The sequence below is a fragment of the Pinus tabuliformis genome, chromosome 1_2 (assembly GCF_031772625.1).
Source record: "Pinus tabuliformis cultivar Carrire ecotype Pingquan chromosome 1_2, CPIR1, whole genome shotgun sequence".
NCBI lineage: Eukaryota > Viridiplantae > Streptophyta > Pinopsida > Pinales > Pinaceae > Pinus > Pinus tabuliformis.
The window spans coordinates 362,464,282-362,484,250 of NC_142298.1; the positions used below are offsets into that span (position 1 = coordinate 362,464,282).

Here is a 19,969-nt window from a genome sequence, read left to right on the forward strand (position 1 = left end):
TTGTGCAAAGGAAGTGTGTGCGAAAGAAGCATGTGCAAAGATGGAAATGCGTGCAAAATGCAAATTTCGCTAAACTTAATCAATCAATTAGCAGTAGAGACAGAGACTATCCTGCATTGCAACTATTAATCTTATTAATATTTGAAACGTAAAAGATAAAAATATATGTATTATTAATATTTCAAACATAAAAATAAAAATAAAAATTAATATTAATAAAACTTATTAACTCTTTTTTGAAATATAAAGAAATAAGTTAATGGTCCAAGGCTTAGCTTAATTAGCCAACATCCACAACTAAATTATAATAGATTTTCTTGTTTAATATTAAAAATATAATATATATTATATATAATTTAGGAAAAAAATTAAATTTATGGTCAACCTTCCTATAAAGTCAATAAATGTGAATAAATCACTGGATACACTGCCGGCAGTGCGGCACTTAAATCTTACAATTGTTCTTGCATTACTATGGGCAATCCAAATAGTTAGTTGGGAGAATGTTCCAATAGATTCATAAGCTCCGTCTTAGATGCTCACATTTTGTCCTTGCTTGCCAAGTGAACCACCATTACCCTTTTTCTTTGGGGCCAGGGAGAGGTGATGAAATGAACTGGCAGCAGCATGGCCTTCTCACGATACAGTACCCCTATCTCTGCTCCTGCGACGCTTGCTGGCTCGTCGAAGCTGCTTCCAAGTTCATCTCCATGGAACAATGTCAGAAATAACAGATTAGTATTGGGAACTTCCATCCCAAATTGCTTACGTTTACGAGGTATGTATTTATGTTTCTCGATCTAATCCCGTGCTGCTAATCCCAATTTAGTACGACGAAGAGCACATTCCGGCATAAAATTTAGTTTGTTATATTGTCCAAAGCTTTGACAGAAGCTGGCTTTTGGTGTAAAGTTCCTGCACTCTTTCTTGGTGTAAGTTCTCTGCATTCTTAGTGCGGGCAGTTGTCATCTGTGTGAGGTTGCAAGTTGTCCTGCAGTGGCATATCTCTCTATGTTAGCATTTCTTTTCACATTAATACTCAATCCAACGAGATGGGTCATTGATTTCGCAGGAGGGCGTGCTCATGGCAATTTTCATGTTCATGTGGTGGAGTCGAAGTCACGTTTAAGGGCGAAGGCTGTTTCAGACAAGGACGCCGATGATATATCTTCTCAGACTAATGAGGTATGCGGCTTCAATCTTCATCTCACAACTGCAATTCTTAATGGACGGTTTCACGAAATTGTAATTTTACTGTAATTCACATATATTTTATCCTTGCAAAACTTCCCAGTAAAATCACATCCCTTGCTTGTCAGACGACTGTTAATCTAATCTATTCCTTCAGTATATTTCCAGTGAGTTTGTAATTGTTTAGTCGGACTGGAAGCTGTTCCATTCACCAATTGCACTAAAATTTTGTGTCTGACCAGTTTTCTCATATTATTCAAACTTCAAAGTCATACACGGTCTTAGCCTCTTGTCCTGAGATAGAAATATAGGACTGCTCACATTTGGGAAAGGTCTGTCAAAAGATGTAGGAGTGCCTGCCTATGAATGGGAGACAATAATGTCTTTTTCTTTTTTTCCTTAAATGTTCTTTTAACATCTAAAGTTGTGTGAAGCTAGTACAGACAGCCCACAAGCCAATACTAGCAAGCACTTGTGACTTGGCAAGGGCTGAGATGTCTTGAAGACAAACCTACCCCTTAAGCCATATCACAGTAGGCCAAATATAGACTCTATCTTTTTGCCTTAAATGTTCTTAATAATAATAGATGTTAATAAATAGTGTTCCACGAGGATGTGGCTCTTAGGGTTGGGGTGCCCCCTTATGTTTCCCACACTCTGGGTGGGGGGGACACTTCAGGGAACGTTTCTCCACACCCCCTTTTAGGGGAAACTTGGGGAAATGCATGGGGGAATGTGTTGCTAGTGTGGTGGACGTGTTTCCCTATATGGGGGCATTTGGGCACTCCCCAAACACCCTCCCCACCCCCAATTTTTGTCCAACAAACCTTCAAGATAGAACAAAGATAGAGGATAGAGCTTTGAGGAGTCTGTGACCTTGGTAATTAATGGTAATATTAAATTCTTTGAAAAGGTAAGGTAAAGGAGAATGCCAATTTTTACTTGAATTTTTAACTTTACCATTAATTCTTTTAGGATGTTTGAAAGTGGTTCCAACCTCATCTGACTCCATATGGAGAAAGTAGAATTTCACATCCCATTCAAATTCAACAATCTTAACAATTTTCAGGATTTTAAGATTGCTAGGATTATAGTGTTTCAATTGGATTGCACAATGATGAATTTGCATGGGATGAATTGTTATTGTTGGGATTTTATCAATATTATTTTTATGTTTATAATTTTAGAGATGGGGATCCCTATGTTAGGGACCTCGACATCCCACTACCCCCTTAATTTTCCTAAAATTTGGGGGTGCTCCCAGATGTCCCCCATGTGCGTCTCCCCACTCTTGCATTCCACTGTCTTGGAAACTTGGTGGAACATTGATAATAGATGTCAATTGATCTCCTTATAGTTGGATAATTGGGTTTGACCTTAAAGTAGTGGTGATTTTAGCTCACTAAGTTGACAAAGTGCTTGGTCTCTTATACTGTGGCCATTTTCTAATTCTTTGTGTGTGTCCATATAGAAATAATATGCAAAAGCCCATTAGAGGCACATAAGAGATCTTCTTGAGGTCTTGTACAGGGAGACTATCCCTTGAAATGGCCTCATGATAGCTGTTGAATTCATTGTAAGTTTTCTTGTGTAACATGCCCAATGCTATCACAAGGGTTGTTGAAATTGTACTTTGTTTAGGTTTGGGCCTTGTGTAGATGTGTATGTGAACTCTTCAACTTCCTCAAGTTTTTAAAGTCTGGGGTTTTAGTTAGGCTTTGCAACGATGAATTAGCCGCAAGTTACAATTTGTTACTAAGAAAAATGTTGAAGTTTGAGAGTTTTCCTTGAGTTTTTGGGCGAGCATTTGAGATTTGATTTTCCCAGGGACATTTTTTTGAGATTGTGACACTTCGCCAAATTCAAATCTTCTAGAATTTCAATTTTTAGGCTTTTATGAATCTTTCAGAGGGTTGATTTGTTGTGGACCAATTACCTTATATCTCAACACTTAAACAACTATTCTATTTGGTGGGATTCAAGCATTATAGAGATTTAGGGTCTCCCATTTGTAGATAAGTTTTTCAAGGGCCATCTTCCACCACCTTGGTTACTTAGTTGTTATTTGTCGTTTTCATTTTTTCTTTATGGTTCCTATCCAGTGGTTGGAGTTCAAGGTTGACATAGTATAGAACTTTTAGTGATGCCTCTCCTTCAACCCATTTTCCTTTCTAACTAACAACCACCTTGTTAGCAATCAATCATTAGTTGCCTCATTTTGTTCTTCTTTCCCTCACATTCTTGAAACTTAGATCCATGTGCCTTCTTAACAACCACCTAATCAACAATCTTGAGGTGCTTCGTTTTTCTCTTCTTTCTGTCACATTCTCGAAGCTTCGTTCCATGTGCCTTCTTGTCTACTAGATTCTTTTTCAGTTTGGGAATAGCATATTCAAAACCAAACTTTTATGCTAGTTCTCCCACCCTCTTTGTTTCTTTGGCTATGTTACCCACCACCTGTGGGTAGTGTATATAGGAGAATTTTTTTCTCCTAGATGGTCCTCATCGGTAACTAGCATCCCCTTGCAGCCACTAGATAGCTCGATGTGTCATTGTCTCTGTCGCCTGAGCCAGCCATGTGGTCTCTCGCCCACTTGTTATGATTGCATGTTTGAAGGTCCTCCTGACCTCAAAGGTATGGCTTTTCATTGGTATAGTTGAGTAATTTTCCTACTTGTTATGAAACCAGCTCACAAAAAGATAGAAAAGATAGATCAACAGCTTAGAATTTAACCTCTTCGAGGGGGCAACCTCCTTTACATTATAGAAATGAACAATTCTTTGATGATACAAATGACAAGACCTCCTTTTTATATATAGGAGTCTAAGGGGTCATAATATAATCAGAGCTGACATAACAATAATAATGTAAGGGCACAATAATAACAATAGTGGGCTTCTATGGGGCACAATAATAACAATATGGGGACTACATGGGTACAACAATATAATAAGGGGGTGGTACTAATAACAATAAGGGGTTACACTAGTAGTATAGGGGCCTAACATGCCCCTCTTATTCAAAAAGTGTTGTCCTCAACGCTTGAGTAGTTCTTGATGCTTCTGTATAAAATTCTTGTCCTCCCATGTGGAATCTTCAGTAGGTAAGTTCTTCCACTTGATGAGATACTTTGAAATTGATAGATTTCATAGCTATCGGGTTCTTGTTTCTGTGACTACTCCAGGTTCCAATATGATTTTTCCTTCCTCTTCAAGTTCTGGCAATATTGTTTGAATTGGGATCTTTTGCAAATTTTGAATGAGTGGCCACACTTCTTCGTCCTTCTTCCATTCATCCCTTACTTTGTTTATCCAATCTGGTTGGATAATAGAAATAGCACAAAACAATGCTTCCACATCCTCATCCTTTCTTGAGAGTGCATCTGCAACAAAATTTTGCTTCCCTTTTCTATAGATGATGTCAAAGTCATAACCCAACATATTTGTGACCCATTTTTTCTGTTCTTCTAAAGATAATATTTGTTTTAAAAAGTATTTAAGACTATCATGATCCATTTTTACCTTGAAATGTCTTCCCATTGGGTAAGGTTGCCATTTCTTAAGTGCATGTAGTATTGCCAACATTTTCTTCTCATAAATAGCTTGCTTGAGATGTAGCCGTAAAAATCCCCAATCACCTACATCAAAACATTTCTCACTGCGATGTTGATCGACCTGTTTTTTCATTCGATTTTGCACCAAAGTGGCGTTATCCTTTAAAGTTGGAGAACTTCTTGTTGATGCTCGATGTGATCTTTCACTGCTTGAACCTTTTTCTTCTTGATATGTCCTTCTATCTTTAGAGTTTGAAGAGTGGTAATTTCTTTCAATGCTTTACAAGATATGGTCGGATTCATTTTTCGATGCTCGATGTGATCTTTCACTTCTTGAGCATTTTTCTTCTTGATATGTCCTTCTATCTTGATAGTTTGAGGAGTGGTAATTCCGGCCAATGCATTGCAAGATATGGTTGGATTCATTTCTTCTTTGTCGATGTGATCTTTCACTTCTTGAACCTTTTTCTTCTTGATATGTTCTTCTATCTTGAGAGTTTGAGGAGTGGTAATTCTTGCCAATGCTTTACAACGTATGGTTGGATTCATTTATTCTTTCTATGGGGTTGGTTCCTGGTGTATATCCTTTTTTTTATGTTTCTTGATCCTTTTCTTCCTCCTCTTCATAATCTATGTAAAATATTTTTTTTCAACACACTTATGACCTTTAGTGCATTTGCTATCACAATTGTAACAAAGCCCTTTTTCTCTTTTTTCTTCCAATTGTCGTGGTGTCACCCTTGGAGGTTGTGGAAGGCTAGGAGAAACAACACTTCCATGTTTATAGTTGTGAGGGGTAGAATTCATTGTTTCCTTAATTTTGCTTTCCACTTTTCTTGCCAACTTGAATGCCTTCTCCAACGAATCAGGTTCCCAAAGATGAACCTCATGTTGAATGTTATCCTTTAAAGTCCCTGTGGAGACATCAATCCTCTGCTTCTCTGGAATATAATTTTTTCTTATATTCAATTTTTGGAAGTCCTCAATGTGCTCTTCCATTGAACACTTTTGTTTGAGATTTATCAATTGGCTAAAGAAGGTGTTTCTCTTTGTATCCTCATAATGTGCTATCATTTCCTCCATGAAAATTGACCACGTGACAAGTGGTTTACGAGAACAAAGCCCTTTATACCATAAAAATTGATTCGGTTCTAAATAATTAGATGCAATACATACCTTTTGTAATAGTGGTACACCATGTAGATCAAAATATTTCTCCATCTGTAGTATCCAATTTACCGGATCCTTGCCATCAAACTTCCTCATCTTGCTTTTTCTTGATTTTAGGAGCTCGATCTTGAAACGACTATAACTTTGTAATTTCGGATCTTCCAGTTCTGAAATCGCGACTTGCAGTAGCCCTCTGCATCCTCTTTCCAATGCCACCAGTCTGATCCAAATTGGATTCTCCAAGGAAGAGTTATGCCAAATCTCCCACGGTGACCTGATTATAGACTAGTTCAGTAGAGCGAACTTGTACGACGTGCCATGTGTCACTATTTCGACCTTTGGATCTGAAAATGTCTACAGAAACTACAGTCCGTCCTTGTTCTGTAACTTCTTACGAAATTTCAATTTGATGCTCAAAACAAAAGTTATGACTATTTTCCCAAGGTGATCTGTTTGAAATCTAATTCGGGGGTCTGCAAAAACCCTAACTTCCTCAGATCATATCTTCGAAAATATAGCGAGATAAGATTTGAAATTCGGACCCGAGGTTTAGTACGATTTCGTCTCAAATGGGTTTTTGTTTTGGCTTCTGAAACGCCGCAGAAAAAAGTTATAGCGAAAATGCCACGATGACCTGTTTGGAGCAGCGAAACCCTACTATCCCAAAGCTCTGATACCAAATGCTATGAAACCAGCTCACAAAAAGATAGAAAAGATAGATCAACGCCTTAGAATTCAGCCTCTTCGAGGGGGCAACCTCCTTTACATTACAGAAATGAACAATTCTTCGATGATACAAATGACAAAACCTCCTTTCTATATATAGGAGTCTAAAGGGTCATAATATAATCAGAGCCGACATAACAATAATAATGTAAAGGCACAATAATAACAATAGTGGGCTTCTATGGGGCACAATAGTAACAATATGGGGACTACATGGGTACAACAATATAATAAGGGCGTGGTATTAATAACAATAAGGGGTTACACTAGTAGTATATGGGCCTAACATTACTTGTCATGGGTACTTTTGGGCATGGATTGGTGGGGGGATTCGGCAGAAAGAGTGGGCTAGGTTTGTACTCTTGTCTCCATTGCCCGATTTCGTGGTTAGCCTTGTATCCTAGTCATGTGGGATCTCCTTTACTGGTCATTAGCTTTAGGGTTGGCACTACGTGGGAGATCCCAAATTTGGTTGCGTGGTCTCGCTTCTCGACATCATATACATTACTCTCTTCCACTCATTTTAGCCCTGTTCATCTCTTTTCCCATCTGGGTCCACATATGTCCAGTGGGTCCACATAGGGTTAGCCTCCCCCTTCCCTTGTCCACATCTTGGGTCGAGCCTGGAACAATGCCCCGGAGGTTGATGCAACTAAAAAGAAAAGAAAAAGAATAATTTGGCCACTCTCAACAGGAAATGTACCACCAAATGCGAAAGATGGTCAGGACATACAGATTTAGCATGTGGGCAAAATCCAAGCATGAGCTCTACCCCTTATCCATAGCCATCACCCTAGTTCCTATGGGACCTAGATGAGCCCCCTCCATCATTAAGGAACCCATGATTGTTCGAACCCATGGTGGGTAATGAATTGCCCCACCTTAATGGGTATCCATTGCTATATATTACACAACATGCTCTCATCCCCTGAAGCCCCGAATAATTATGAAGAAAAATCAATCAAAGGCAAAAGGCATATGAAGAAGGGTCGAAAAACAAAGGCCGAGGTAACTCATGTACCACGATTTGCTCCCTCCTACACTCATATACCTAGGTGTGGACTTCCCTTATTATAGTTACCCTTGTACCATGACATGTGGTCTGGATGATTCCCCTGATCCCCACTCCGTTCCATCACCATATCATTTGCCACCTACCACTTGAGGGATGTACTATGGACATGTCACCCCCTTTGAAGGTTGAAACCACCTAATAGGGTCCTTGATTAACCCCCTTATTGAGCTTAGAGACACTTGTACATGCCAAAGCCCATTATGGAAGGGCATGCCACCATGAAGTGCCTCATTGATTCTATGACTTGTAAGCTCTTTTACTTGATTATTCTAATGATTTGTTGTATTGGAGGGCAAGGGGACGCATTGGATCTTATGTAGGATTGCAGGTGGGTCTCCTAGCCCTCTAGAGGGCCATATTGTCACTTGTAGGGTGAGCATTGAGAATCATGGGCCTCCACCATAGCAGAGAGTACTTCATGGATCCCTAGCTACACTCATTGATCGCTCGTGTTCCACCTTTTGGATGAGGATGATGCACTTGGTTCACCATGCCCAGCCGACCCCACACTTGCACCATACACTTGGCAGATGCTCTGGGGTCTAGATGAGGGCTTATGTCGTCATTCTAGCCCTTACAAATGGTTTACAGGCATTTACGATCCACTTGAAGACCCATGTGGATGTCCTTGTGCCCTCACAACCACTTGGAAGCATCACAGGGATTTACTTGGAAGACAAGGGGCCAACCCGTTGTCCACTATGTTTGAGGTCCATTCTCACATCTTGGCATCCTTTGGACTCCATTAGGCCTTCTCAAAGGCCCAACAACTCACTTTATTGATCATTCTACCCTCTTGGGAGGCTTATTATTATGTTATTGAGCTATCTTGGTGGACTTGTCACCAAGATGTTATTATTGCACTTTATTTTATTATTTGGGGCTCAATTAGGCCAAATTAGGGAAATTGAATTCATTAGTGATTGTATAAATAGATGAGAGGTGATTCATTCTCTCATCATCACTTGGATTGGGATTTAGTAGCTCTTGTGAATTTTGCATTCCTTTTTAGAGGACGAGTTTGGATGTTATGGATGATTTTTGATGTTTGGATCTATTTCTCTTGTCTTGGAGCTTCATTATTGGCATAACATGATGATTGGATATACTCTTTTGTACATCATTGCATAGGCCATGTATGAAATGGGTGAATGTTCTTAGAGATTATTTTGTCGAAATACATCTTGACAAGTCATCAATTATTGCATATCGAAGTATAAAGATCTCAAGTGGCTATTCCCATGCTCTAATGCCATGCAAAGCTGCTTGAAGACCTCCTTGATTGGGGAAACCTCTTCTAAGCCATAAAGTTTCCTTGACTCCATCTCTCCCAAAGGATAAGGCACTAGTCCTTCCATAGGTGGTCACCTTTAACAGATATTTCTCTCACCTCTCCTCTCTTTCTAGGCCTAGCCTCCATAGGTCATATATTACATCACTTATATCACTTTCTAGACATGAAAAGACTTCGATCTCTTGTCCATTACTGAGCTAGGGTTTCCTCTAGAGGCTCTCCAAATTTCATGAAATTCCGATGGTGGGATCTTGAGATATTGCAAGTCCTAGCCCAAGGATCGTTTCTTGCCCTAGGTTTCCCTTGGCCAGTGACCTCATTTGGATCATTGTATTCTATCCTAAGAAGATTTGTCCATTGATCCTCTTCCCTTCCACAATTAGGTCAAGCCCCTCCTTGATTGATCAATTCCACTTCCTTGACCTAATTTTGGGTCCACTTAGTCTTGTGTGGTCGCACAACTTTACAACTCCAACTCGGCAAAGATCACATGAATACCAATTCTCCATAAGGATTTCTAGGCCTATGAATTATCTTTATAGGATACATTCCCAAACCCTAGCCTCTAGAATCCTCTTAGCCCTTCCTAGAGAGCCTATCACCTTGCTTTCCAAGCAAGAAAGCCACACAATTGAGTCTCTCTTACGAATAGGCCTTGGGAATCACCCTTTATCCTCTCATTGACACATCCATTATTGTGATTCCTCTTATACCGGGTCTCCTCCCATCAGTGAAAGTCCGTAAAGAGCAGGGAGCCTTAGCTGGGGTGACAGTGGGCTGTCGTTCCATTGTTTGCCTTGACCTAGTAGTTGCCTTATAGGATCCCCTCCTAGGGCCCCTACTAGTTTAAGCGGTAACATTTTGGTGCCGTTGCTGGGGAGGACGTAGGTCTACCTCCTTAGTGAATCATTGAGGAATTGATTCATTGACGACATTTCAAATATTCCTCTGGCGCCTCCATTCATTGTCCAAACCCCTAGTTTGCTTGAAGGTGCCAACATTCCTCCTATAACTAGGGTCGCAGCAAGTAGGGGAGAATGAACTCCATCACCTATTAGAACTACCCTTCTCCTTGAATTTGAAAAGATCAGTGATCCCACCCCAAAGATGGAAATCGACCATAGCATTGATCCAAACCAAGACCAACCCAAAATGACTAGAAGTGAAAGGCATTTGGTTAGTGTGTTTGCCCCTTTGAACTTGAGTAATGACCCCAAACCTTTACCTGAAAAATACAACAACTAGTTGCCCAAGTTCAAAGGTGATGCTACCATGAGTGCCCGTGACCATATTGAAGAATTCTATTGGAACATTTCCCCTAGGTTGATATTCGACGAAGACAGAATCATGATGCTTTTTGCTTTGTCTCTTGAAGGAAAAGCAAGGGAATGGTACCTTAGTCTTCCCCCAAAATGCATTGACAACTCTGACCAACTTGAGGATATGTTCACAAAGAAATGGTCATGTGATGCACTAGGAACCTTCAACATTGAGAAGTTCTATCAAATAAGTAGGGGGAGGGAAGACATTAGAGAATTCATCCAAAAATTTGATAGGGTAGTTAGGGATATCCCCGACCACTTGAAGCCCCTTGATGCTAACATACTTGACAAATTTATCAAAGTTGTGGGTGGCCACCTAACCTATGCATTGAGGGATAAGAAATCTAAAACCTTTGCTGAGGCTAAAGATATAGCTATGGAAGTCGGAAAAAACCTATGGATTTCCAAGATGGATGCTGATGGACACCCTAAGGTTGAGGCTGAAATCAAAAAGGGAAAATCCAAAGATTAACACAAAGAAATCCTTTTAGTGATTCTCAAGAAAATGAAAAACTCAATGAAGAAATGAATTCATGAGATATGCTCTACATGAACAAGCTCACCGCCTTGGAAAGGGCCCAAAAATCAAGCTATATCCCAAAAGGGAAGCCTTTCCCCTAGAAACAAAATGAGGAGGATAAGCCTAGCTCATCTCAAGTCCCCAACACTTTGGCTCCAACAAATGTTGTGGAGCAAAATTCATCCTTCGAAGATGAACAAAGTGACGAGGACGAAAGTGATGATGAAGAAGTCAAAGAGCAGGCTAATCTCATAGAATTCGAAGCCTTAAACATTTTACTTGGAGGTTCATATACTCATCCTCCCATTAGTGAGGTCACTATTAAAGAAGAGAAGAAAGAGTCAATCCTCAATGCTAATGATAGTGGAAGATTCAAAGGGGTTCAATATTTACGAAAAGACAACAACAAAAATCCCACAACCTCCAAGGAAACTAACAAATATGACTCGATTCCTAAGCAAGTCCCTCACAAAGAACCTCTCCTTCAAGATCCCCCTAAGAAGGATCCTTCGAAAAAGATTAATCCCAAAAAGGATCTTCAAAAGAAAGAACCTACCAAAGGGGACAAAGGTAAAGAGTTCGAACTTGATATTGACTTAGAGACTGCTATAGGGAAGATGATTGTGTCGGTTCCATTAAAGGAGATTATGAAACTTCCTCGACAACAATGGCAGGTTAAGAAATCCCTGGGCCTTGAAAGTGAGGAATTACCCATAGCATTACAAAACATTCACCTTCCCGATCTAAACCCAAGACATGTGCCATTCTTTCTTACCTTAGTCGTAAATGACCTTCTATTACATAATTGCATGTTAGACTCAGGGGCTTCTGCAAACATCATGCCATTAAAGGTCATGGAGCAATTGGGTCTCAACATCTCCTGAAGGTATAAAAACGTGTGTGGCTCCAACAACAAACCCGTGGAAGTAGAAGGCCTCATAAAGGATCTTAAGGTTTCTTTGGCTATGAAACCCAATATATCATTACTTATGGATATGGTGGTCATAGTTATCCCTGATCTTTGGGGGATGTTGTTATCAAGGAAGTGGGGAGCCACTTTGGTGGTCAACTTCAAATGGATTCGTCATATGTCATTATTCCGCAATCTAATGGGACCCCTTCATACTTTATAGAGAACTTACCTACCCTACTCATGTGGTCAAACTAGGGCCAATCCCATATTACAAGACACATGAGATTGAGAAGCCTTCTCCTATTCTCCCTTCACAAGAGGTCCGTATTCTCAAGCAACCAAATCACAAAGCAAACAAAAAGTGGAAGCCTAAAAGAGAATACAAGGTTGGAGATGTGGTCTTGGTAGATAAAACCTAATACCCGTCAAGATTCACGGGAAAGTCGGGGAAGATTACTACTACATTGCCAAACTTAACGACAAACTTTGGTTGCAATCGGTCAAGTTAAGTCGTATCACCCATTTCCTTGACACTTGACATTATATTATATGCACGTTAGAGTAGGATGCATTGCATGCTCATTTTCTCATTAGAACTAACATCATGCTGATATTTTCATGATAGATTAGTTGCATCTAGATTAAATTTGCATTTTACTTTCTTGTTGATTTTTATGGCCTAATACTAAGAATGGGTGATCATAAGACACCACAAAAATATGTTGCCCTGTGTGCTTGGTCCTTGATATATGCAGGTAGTAGGTCGGCGGTACCAAGAGATTGTTGGTTTTCGCATGGCCTCTTGTTCGAGTAGCTTCATATACCTCTCCGAGAGATCATGTCCTAGATGGATCCAAATGTTACCCACCACCTGTGGGTAGTGTATATAGGAGAATTTTTTTCTACTAAATGGTCCTCAGCCGACAGCCAACAACCCTTGCAGCCACCAGATAGCTCGATGTGACATTGTCTCTGCCACCTGAGCTAGCCATGTGGTCCCTCGCCCACTTGTTATGATTGCATGTTTGAAGGTGGGCCTCCCGACTTCGAAGGTATGGCTTTTCATTGGTATAGTTGAGTAATTTTGCTTACTTTTCATGGGCACTTTTGGGCATGGATTGGTGGGGGGATTCGGCGGAAAGAGTGGACTAGGTTTGTACTCTTGTCTCCACTGCCCAATTCCGTGGTTAGCCTTGTATCATAGTCCCGTGGGATCTCCTTTACTGGCCATTAGCTTTAGGGTTGGCACTATATGGGAAATCCCAAATTTGGTTGTGTGGTCCTGCCTCCCGACACCATATACATTACTCCCTTCCACTCATTTTAGCCCCATTCATCTTTTTTCCCATCCGGATCCACATATGTCCAGTGGGTACACATGGGGTTAGCCTCCCCCTCCCCTTGTTCACATCTTGGGTCGTGTGAAAATTCAGTGACCCGAATCCTATTGCAGTAGCTGGAAATAATTATCCTAATTGTTAAATTAATTCTTAACAATTTATTTACTGTTTTCTACAACAAATACTGAATCAATCACACTGCAACCTACACAAATAAACTATGGAAGAAATAAACACTGGAAGAAATGCTAGCACACACACATAAAATGACACAATTATTTTTGGACCAATGACCCCGAAAAAACGCAACTTGGGAAAACCGGTGCAACAACTGAGGGTTTTATTATTATGCAATAGTGAAATAATCTGAGTACAACTAGATGCAGAAACTGGCAATCCTACAGAGAAATACCGGCAAGAAAATCTAGTGAGGAGAAATTCCTCATTCCACAGGCAAATCCGAGCTCTAACCTCAGCTCAAGTTGAATCGTCCAAACTGGCTCTGCGTAGTGACTGTGTCACCCTAGCGCAATTGTTGCTGCTCTTAGCTTGGAACAACTTCTCCTCAAGCTGTCTGACCAATTGTTGTCTGGGAAAACGTCTCGCCTAGCCTCTGGAACCTCTTCCCATCTTTTGGCAACGAAATTCTGCTTCTCCCTAGCAATTCGACTTTGTCTCTCAAGGCTACTGCGCTGCTCTGCGTCAGCCTCACTGTGGCTTCTCTGCCTCTCTGTAAATGCACTCACCGGAATTTGAAATCTTCCTTCGGCTTCACTGTCTCAGCGCCTCTCTCACTGCTTCAATCTCATTAGCTCTCTCTCCGGCAACTGACTACTGCTACTCGGGAAATCGATCTGCTCATGAAATCGAATTGTTGAAGTGTTTTCTCCAAGCCCTATCGACTTCTTCTTATAATCCTCTGTTGAGACTTCAACGACCAATATTAGATCTTAATTGATGGCTAGGATTAGCTTGAAGTCGATCTGTGTGAGTTTCTAGAACATTCACACCATAACTTAATTAATTCTAATTAATTAGTCATATTCCCTAAGTTTAGACTTAGGAAATATTTAAAATTTGACTATTAATCTAATTAAGTCATTTCTAGGCAGATTTTCCAGAAACAATTTATGGGTTTTGGATATCTCATGCATTCTAGCCTCTCCACAAAATTTCAAGGCTAGAACACATCCGATGCTACAAAAACTAATACTCTCTCTTAGCGAGGAATGTGTTCTAGTGCTGCTGCGCCCTGTAGCACCACCCTGTCTCTGCATCATCTCTTGTCACACTATTGATGTTTGGTTGATGCTGCCCACCAACTACTGCGCAACTCTGATATGTACTGCATTTGTGCTGCTGTTGACCTTGCAAAACTGCTGCCAACACTACATCTCCACTGCCACTCCCTCTCCATTTGCAGTGGTTGCAACTGAAAAGCATCCTAAATACTGAATCAATTATGATCAGTATAATTCATCTGTCGCTCGAGTCTCTGATTGCTGCTAGTATCTATACTATCATTGAGGCATCTGCGTTGCTGCTGACTCTGCACTGCTGCCAACTCTGCATTGCGTTGCCCAGTATTTGGCTACAACTAGACTCTGCATTTGTCACTCTGACATCTGATTGCATCTACTGCCAACTCTACACTGCGCTGCCCAGTCTCTCACTACAACTAGACTCTGCATATGTCACTCTGGCATCTAATTGCATCTATTGCCACTAATCCATCCTGCTACAAAACACTGTGGGCCCCGTAGCAAGGTATTGATTCAAGAGGTGGACCTCCTCAAGAATCTTGCCCATCTGTAGCACTCTGAGGCTACAACACCAAGTCACCCCACTTCACTCCTGGGGGTATATCAGCAAACATGGCGAAGTCTTCCTCCAACCTAGAGGACATCTTATCGATCTCTGCTGATGCTGCCTGCTGGTCCTGCTTCTCCTCCTTGTGCTTCTTCCTGAGAGGACATTGGGTGCTGTAGTGGCCAAGCTCACCACATCTGAAGCACTTGACCTTCGACAGGTCCTTCTTTTGCTGCTCCCCCTGTCCCTGACTAGGACCCTTCGATGCGAGGGCCACATTCTCCTCCTCCTTCACCTGCTTTGATCCGCTGCTGCTGCCACTAATGGAGCTCTTCAAAAAGCTCTTCTCAGCTCCTCCTGCTGCAAATCGGCCCACATCCTGTCCCAACTTGGCAAGGTTTCTCTGCCCAAGATACTTTGGACAAATACCTGCCACTCCTCTGAGACACTGTTGAGTGCTAATCGTACTAGCTCTGTGGGTTGAGGTGCTGCCCCAACAACTGACAACTGATCCCAGATCTCCTGAATCCTGATGAGGAAGGGGTCTATGTTTTCCCCTTTCTTCATCCTGGTGCATCTCAACTTTTTCTCCAAGTACATCTTCCGCTGCTCAGAAGTGCCTTGGTATAGCGTGGAAAGTGTATCCCACATCTCCTTGGCCGTTCCCTTGACCGCTATGTGTGATACAACATGATCCCGGACACCATCTATAGGATCAATCTCTTTGTCCTCGCCATCTCCTTTTGGTATTCCTTTAGTTGATCTGCATCTATGGGGGTAGCTACCACTGCATCAATGTATGACTTCAGGCCATATTCATCCAGAAGGACATCCTTGCCTTGTAGATGACATAGTTGGAAGCACCGTCCAACCTGTCCTGATTTCAATGTCCGACAGTGGCCATCTCAGAATGATGTCAAAAATCTCCTCTTCCCTTCTGCTTAGCTATTCACACTCCCTTTTGGAGTGACAAACTCTGCACACAACGACTGTTGATCTGCTAGGGAATTTGAACTTCTTGAGACTAGAAGTTCCCTGAGGAAAATTTCCCCTCAGTGTGTGCTATTCTTCCTCCCAACACTAGTTCTGCTCTAGCAAACTGTTGCAAAAATGCTCCGTCCAGCTAGAGATCTAGTCTGTGAAAAATATTGGCTGCTCCCTCTGACTCTACAAACCCTCGATCTAGAGAGATCAAATTTTTTTGTCCCTCTTAGAAAAATCGATTTCTCCTCAAGAATTTGACCTCTTGGCCAAGGTGACTGCGCTGCCTCTGGAGTTTCGAACTGCTGCTCCTCAATGAACAACGAAACTCCCTCTTCCTTCGCTACTGACTTCTTCGGCTGATCATCTATGCTTTGATACCATGTGAAAATTCGGTGACCTAAATCCTATTGCAACAATTGTAAATAATTCTCCCTATAGTTAAATTAATTCTTAACAATTTATTTACAGTTTGCTACAATAAATACTAAATCAATCACATTGCAACCTACACAAATAAACTGTGGAAGAAATAAACACTGGAAGAAATGCTAGCACACACACATAAAATGACACGATTATTTTTGGACCAATGTCCCTAGAGAAAACCAACTTGGGAAAACCAGTGGAGCAGTTGAGGGTTTTGTTATTATGCAACAGTGAAATAATCTGAGTACAACTCGATGCCGAAACTGGCAATCCTACAAAGAAATACTGGCAAGAAAATCTAGTGAGAAGAAATTCCTCACTCCACAGGCAAATCCGAGCTCTAACCTCAACTCAAGTTGAACCGTCCAAACTGGCTCTGCGCAGTCACTGTGTCACCCTTGCGCAGTTGTTGCTGCTCTCAGCTTGGAACAACTTCTCCTCAAGCTGTCTGACTAGTTGTTGTCTGTGTAAACGTCTCTCCTGGCCTCTGGAACCTCTTCCCATCTTCTGGTGACGAAATTCTGCTTCTCCCTAGCAATTCGACTTTGCCTCTAGAGGCTACTACGCTGCTCTGTGTCAGCCTCACTATGGCTTCTCAACCTCTCTATAAATGCACTCACCGGAATCGGAAATCTTCCTCCGGCTTCACTGTCTCTGCCCCTCTCTCATTGCTTCGATCTCACTGGCTCTCTCTCCGGCAACTGACTGCTGCTACTCAGGAAATTGATTTGCTCATGAAATCGAATTGTTGAATTGTTTTCTCCAAGCCCTATTGAATTCTTCTTATAATCCTCTGTTGAGACTTCAACGACCAAGATTAGATCTTAATCGATGGCCAGGATTAGCTTGAAGTCGATCCGTGTGAGTTTCTAGAACATTCACACCATAACTTAATTAATTCTAATTAATTAGTCATATTCCCTAAGTTTAGACTTGGGAAATATTTGAAAACTTACTAATAATCTAGTTAAGTCATTTCTAGGCAGAATTTCCAGAAACAATTTATGGGTTTTGGAGATCTCATGCATTCTAGGCTCTCCACAAAATTTCAAGGCTAGAACACAGCCGATGCTACAAAAACTAGCACTCCCTCTTAGCAAGGAATGTGTTCTAGTGCTGCTGCTCCCTGTAGCACCACCGTGTCTCTGCATCATCCCCTGTCACACTGCTGATGTCTTGCTGCTGTTGCCCACCAACTACTATGCAACTCTGATATGTACTGCATCTGTGCTGCTGTTGTCCTTGCAAAACTACTGCCAACACTACATCTGCACTGCAAATCCCTCTCCATCTGCTGCTATTGCAACTGAAAAGCATCCTAAATACTGAATCAACTATGATCAATATAATTCATCTGTCACTCGAGTCTCTAGCTGCTGCTAGTATTTGCGCTGTCACTGAGGCATCTGCGCTGCTGCTGAATCTGCATTGCTGCCAAGTCTGCACTGCGTTGCCCAGTATCTGATTGCAACTAGACTCTGCATCTGTCACTCTAGCATCTGACTGCATCTATTGCCAACTCTGCACTGCGCTGCCCAGTCTCTCACTGCAACTAGACTCTGCATCTGTCACTCTAGCATCTGACTGCATTTACTGCCACTGATCCATCCTGCTACAAAACACTGTGGGCCCCGTAGCAAGGTATTGATTCAAGAGGTGGACCTCCTCAAGAATCTTTCCCATCTGTAGCACTCTGAGGCTACAACACCAAGTCACCCCACTTCACTCCTAGGGGTATATCAACAAACATGGCAAAGTCTTCTTCTAGCCTAGAGGACATCTTATCGATCTCTGTTGATGCTGCCTACTGGTCTTGCTTCTCCTCCTTGTCCTTCTTCCTGAGAGGACATTGGTGTTGTAGTGGCCAAGCTCACCACATCTCAAGCACTTGACCTTCGACAAGTCCTTCTTCTTTCGCTGCTCCCCCTGTCACTGACTAGGACCCTTCGATGCGAGGGCCACATTCTCCTCGTCCTTCACCTGCTTCGATTTGTGGCTGTTACCACTAATGGAGCTCTTCAAAAAGCTCGTCTCAATTCCTCTTGCTGCAAATCGGCCCACATCCCGTCCTAACTTGGTAAAGGTTTCTCTGCCCAAGATACTTTGGACAAATACCTGCCACTCCTTTGAGACACTATTGAGTGCCAATCGTACTAGCTTTGTGGGTTGAGGTGCTGCCCCAACAACTGACAACTGATCCCAGATCTCCTGAATCTTGGTGAGGAAGGGGTCTATGTTTTCCCATTTCTGCATCCTGGTGCATCTCAACTTTTCCTCCAAGTACATCTTTCGCTGCTCAGAAGTGCCTTGGTATAGCGTGGAAAGTGTATCCCACATCTCCTTGGTCGTTCCCTTGGCCACTATGTGTGATACAACATGATCCCGGACACCATCTAGGATCAATCTCTTTGCCCTCGCCATCTCCTTTTGGTATTCCTTTAGCTGATCTGAATCTATGGGGGGTAGCTACCACTGCATCAATATATGACTTCAGGCCATATTCATCTAGAAGGAAGGACATCCTTGCCTTCCAGATGACATAGTTGGAAGCACTGTCCAACCTATCTTGATTTTGAAGTTCGGCAGTGGCCATCTGAGAATGATGTTGAAAATCTCCTCTTCCCTTCTACTAAGCTATTCACACTCCCTTCTAAAGTGACAAACTCTGCACACAACGACTGCTGATCTGCTAGGGAATTTGAACTTATTAAGACTAGAAGTTCCCCGAGGAAAATTTTCCCTCAGTGTGTGCTCTTCTTCCTCCCAATGCTAGTTCTGCTCTAGCAAACTGTTGAAAAAATGCTGCGTGTAGCTAGAGATTTGCTCTGCAAAAAATATTGGCTGCTCCCTCTGCCTCTGCAAACCCTCGATTTGGAGAGATCGAATTTTTCTGTCCCTCTCTCAGAAAAATCGATTTCTCCTCAAGAATTCGACCTCTTGGTCAAGGTGTCTGCGCTGCCTTTGGAGTTTCGAATTGCTGCTTCTCAATGAACAACGAAACTCCCTCTTCCTTCACTACTGAGTTCTCCGGCTGATCATCTATGCTCTAATACCATTTGAAAATTCTGTGACCTGAATCCTATTGCAGCAATTGGAAATAATTTTCCTAATGGTTAAATTAATTCTTAACAATTTATTTACAGTTTGCTACAACAAATAGTGAATCAATCACACTACAACCTACACAAATAAACTGCGGAAGAAATAAACAATGGAAGAGATGCTAGCACACATAAAATAACACAATTATTTTTCGACCATTGTCCCCAGAAAAACCCAACTTGGCAAAACCAGTGGAGCAACTGAGGGTTTTATTATTATGCAACAGTGAAATAATCTGAGTACAACTAGACACTAAAATTGGCAATCCTACAGAGAATTACTGGCAAGAAAATCTAGTGAGGAGAAATTCCTCACTCCACAGGCAAATCCGAGCTCTAACCTTAGCTCAAGTTGAACAGTCCAAACTGGCTCTGCGCAGTCACTGTGTCACCCTTGCGCAGTTGTTGCTGCTCTCAGCTTGGAACAACTTCTCCTCAAGCTGTCTGACTAGATGTTGTCTGTGTAAACGTCTCTCCTGGCCTCTGGAACCTCTTCCCATCTTCTGGCAATGGAATTCTGCTTCTCCCTAGCAATTCGACTTTG

At 41.6% G+C, this 19,969-nt stretch overlaps 1 protein-coding gene across 1 annotated transcript in view; it reads left to right on the forward strand.

The window, feature by feature from the left end:
• The first annotated feature begins 436 nt into the window (after positions 1-436).
• The window catches only part of ISPD (Nucleotide-diphospho-sugar transferases superfamily protein), a 418,080-nt gene continuing 398,547 nt past the window's right edge, over positions 437-19,969 (forward strand). The window contains exons 1-2 of the mRNA XM_089393569.1: positions 437-778; positions 1,073-1,185. Coding sequence (XP_089249695.1) covers positions 628-778; positions 1,073-1,185 — 264 coding nt within the window. The 5' untranslated portion in view covers positions 437-627. The remainder of the gene's footprint in view (positions 779-1,072; positions 1,186-19,969) is intronic.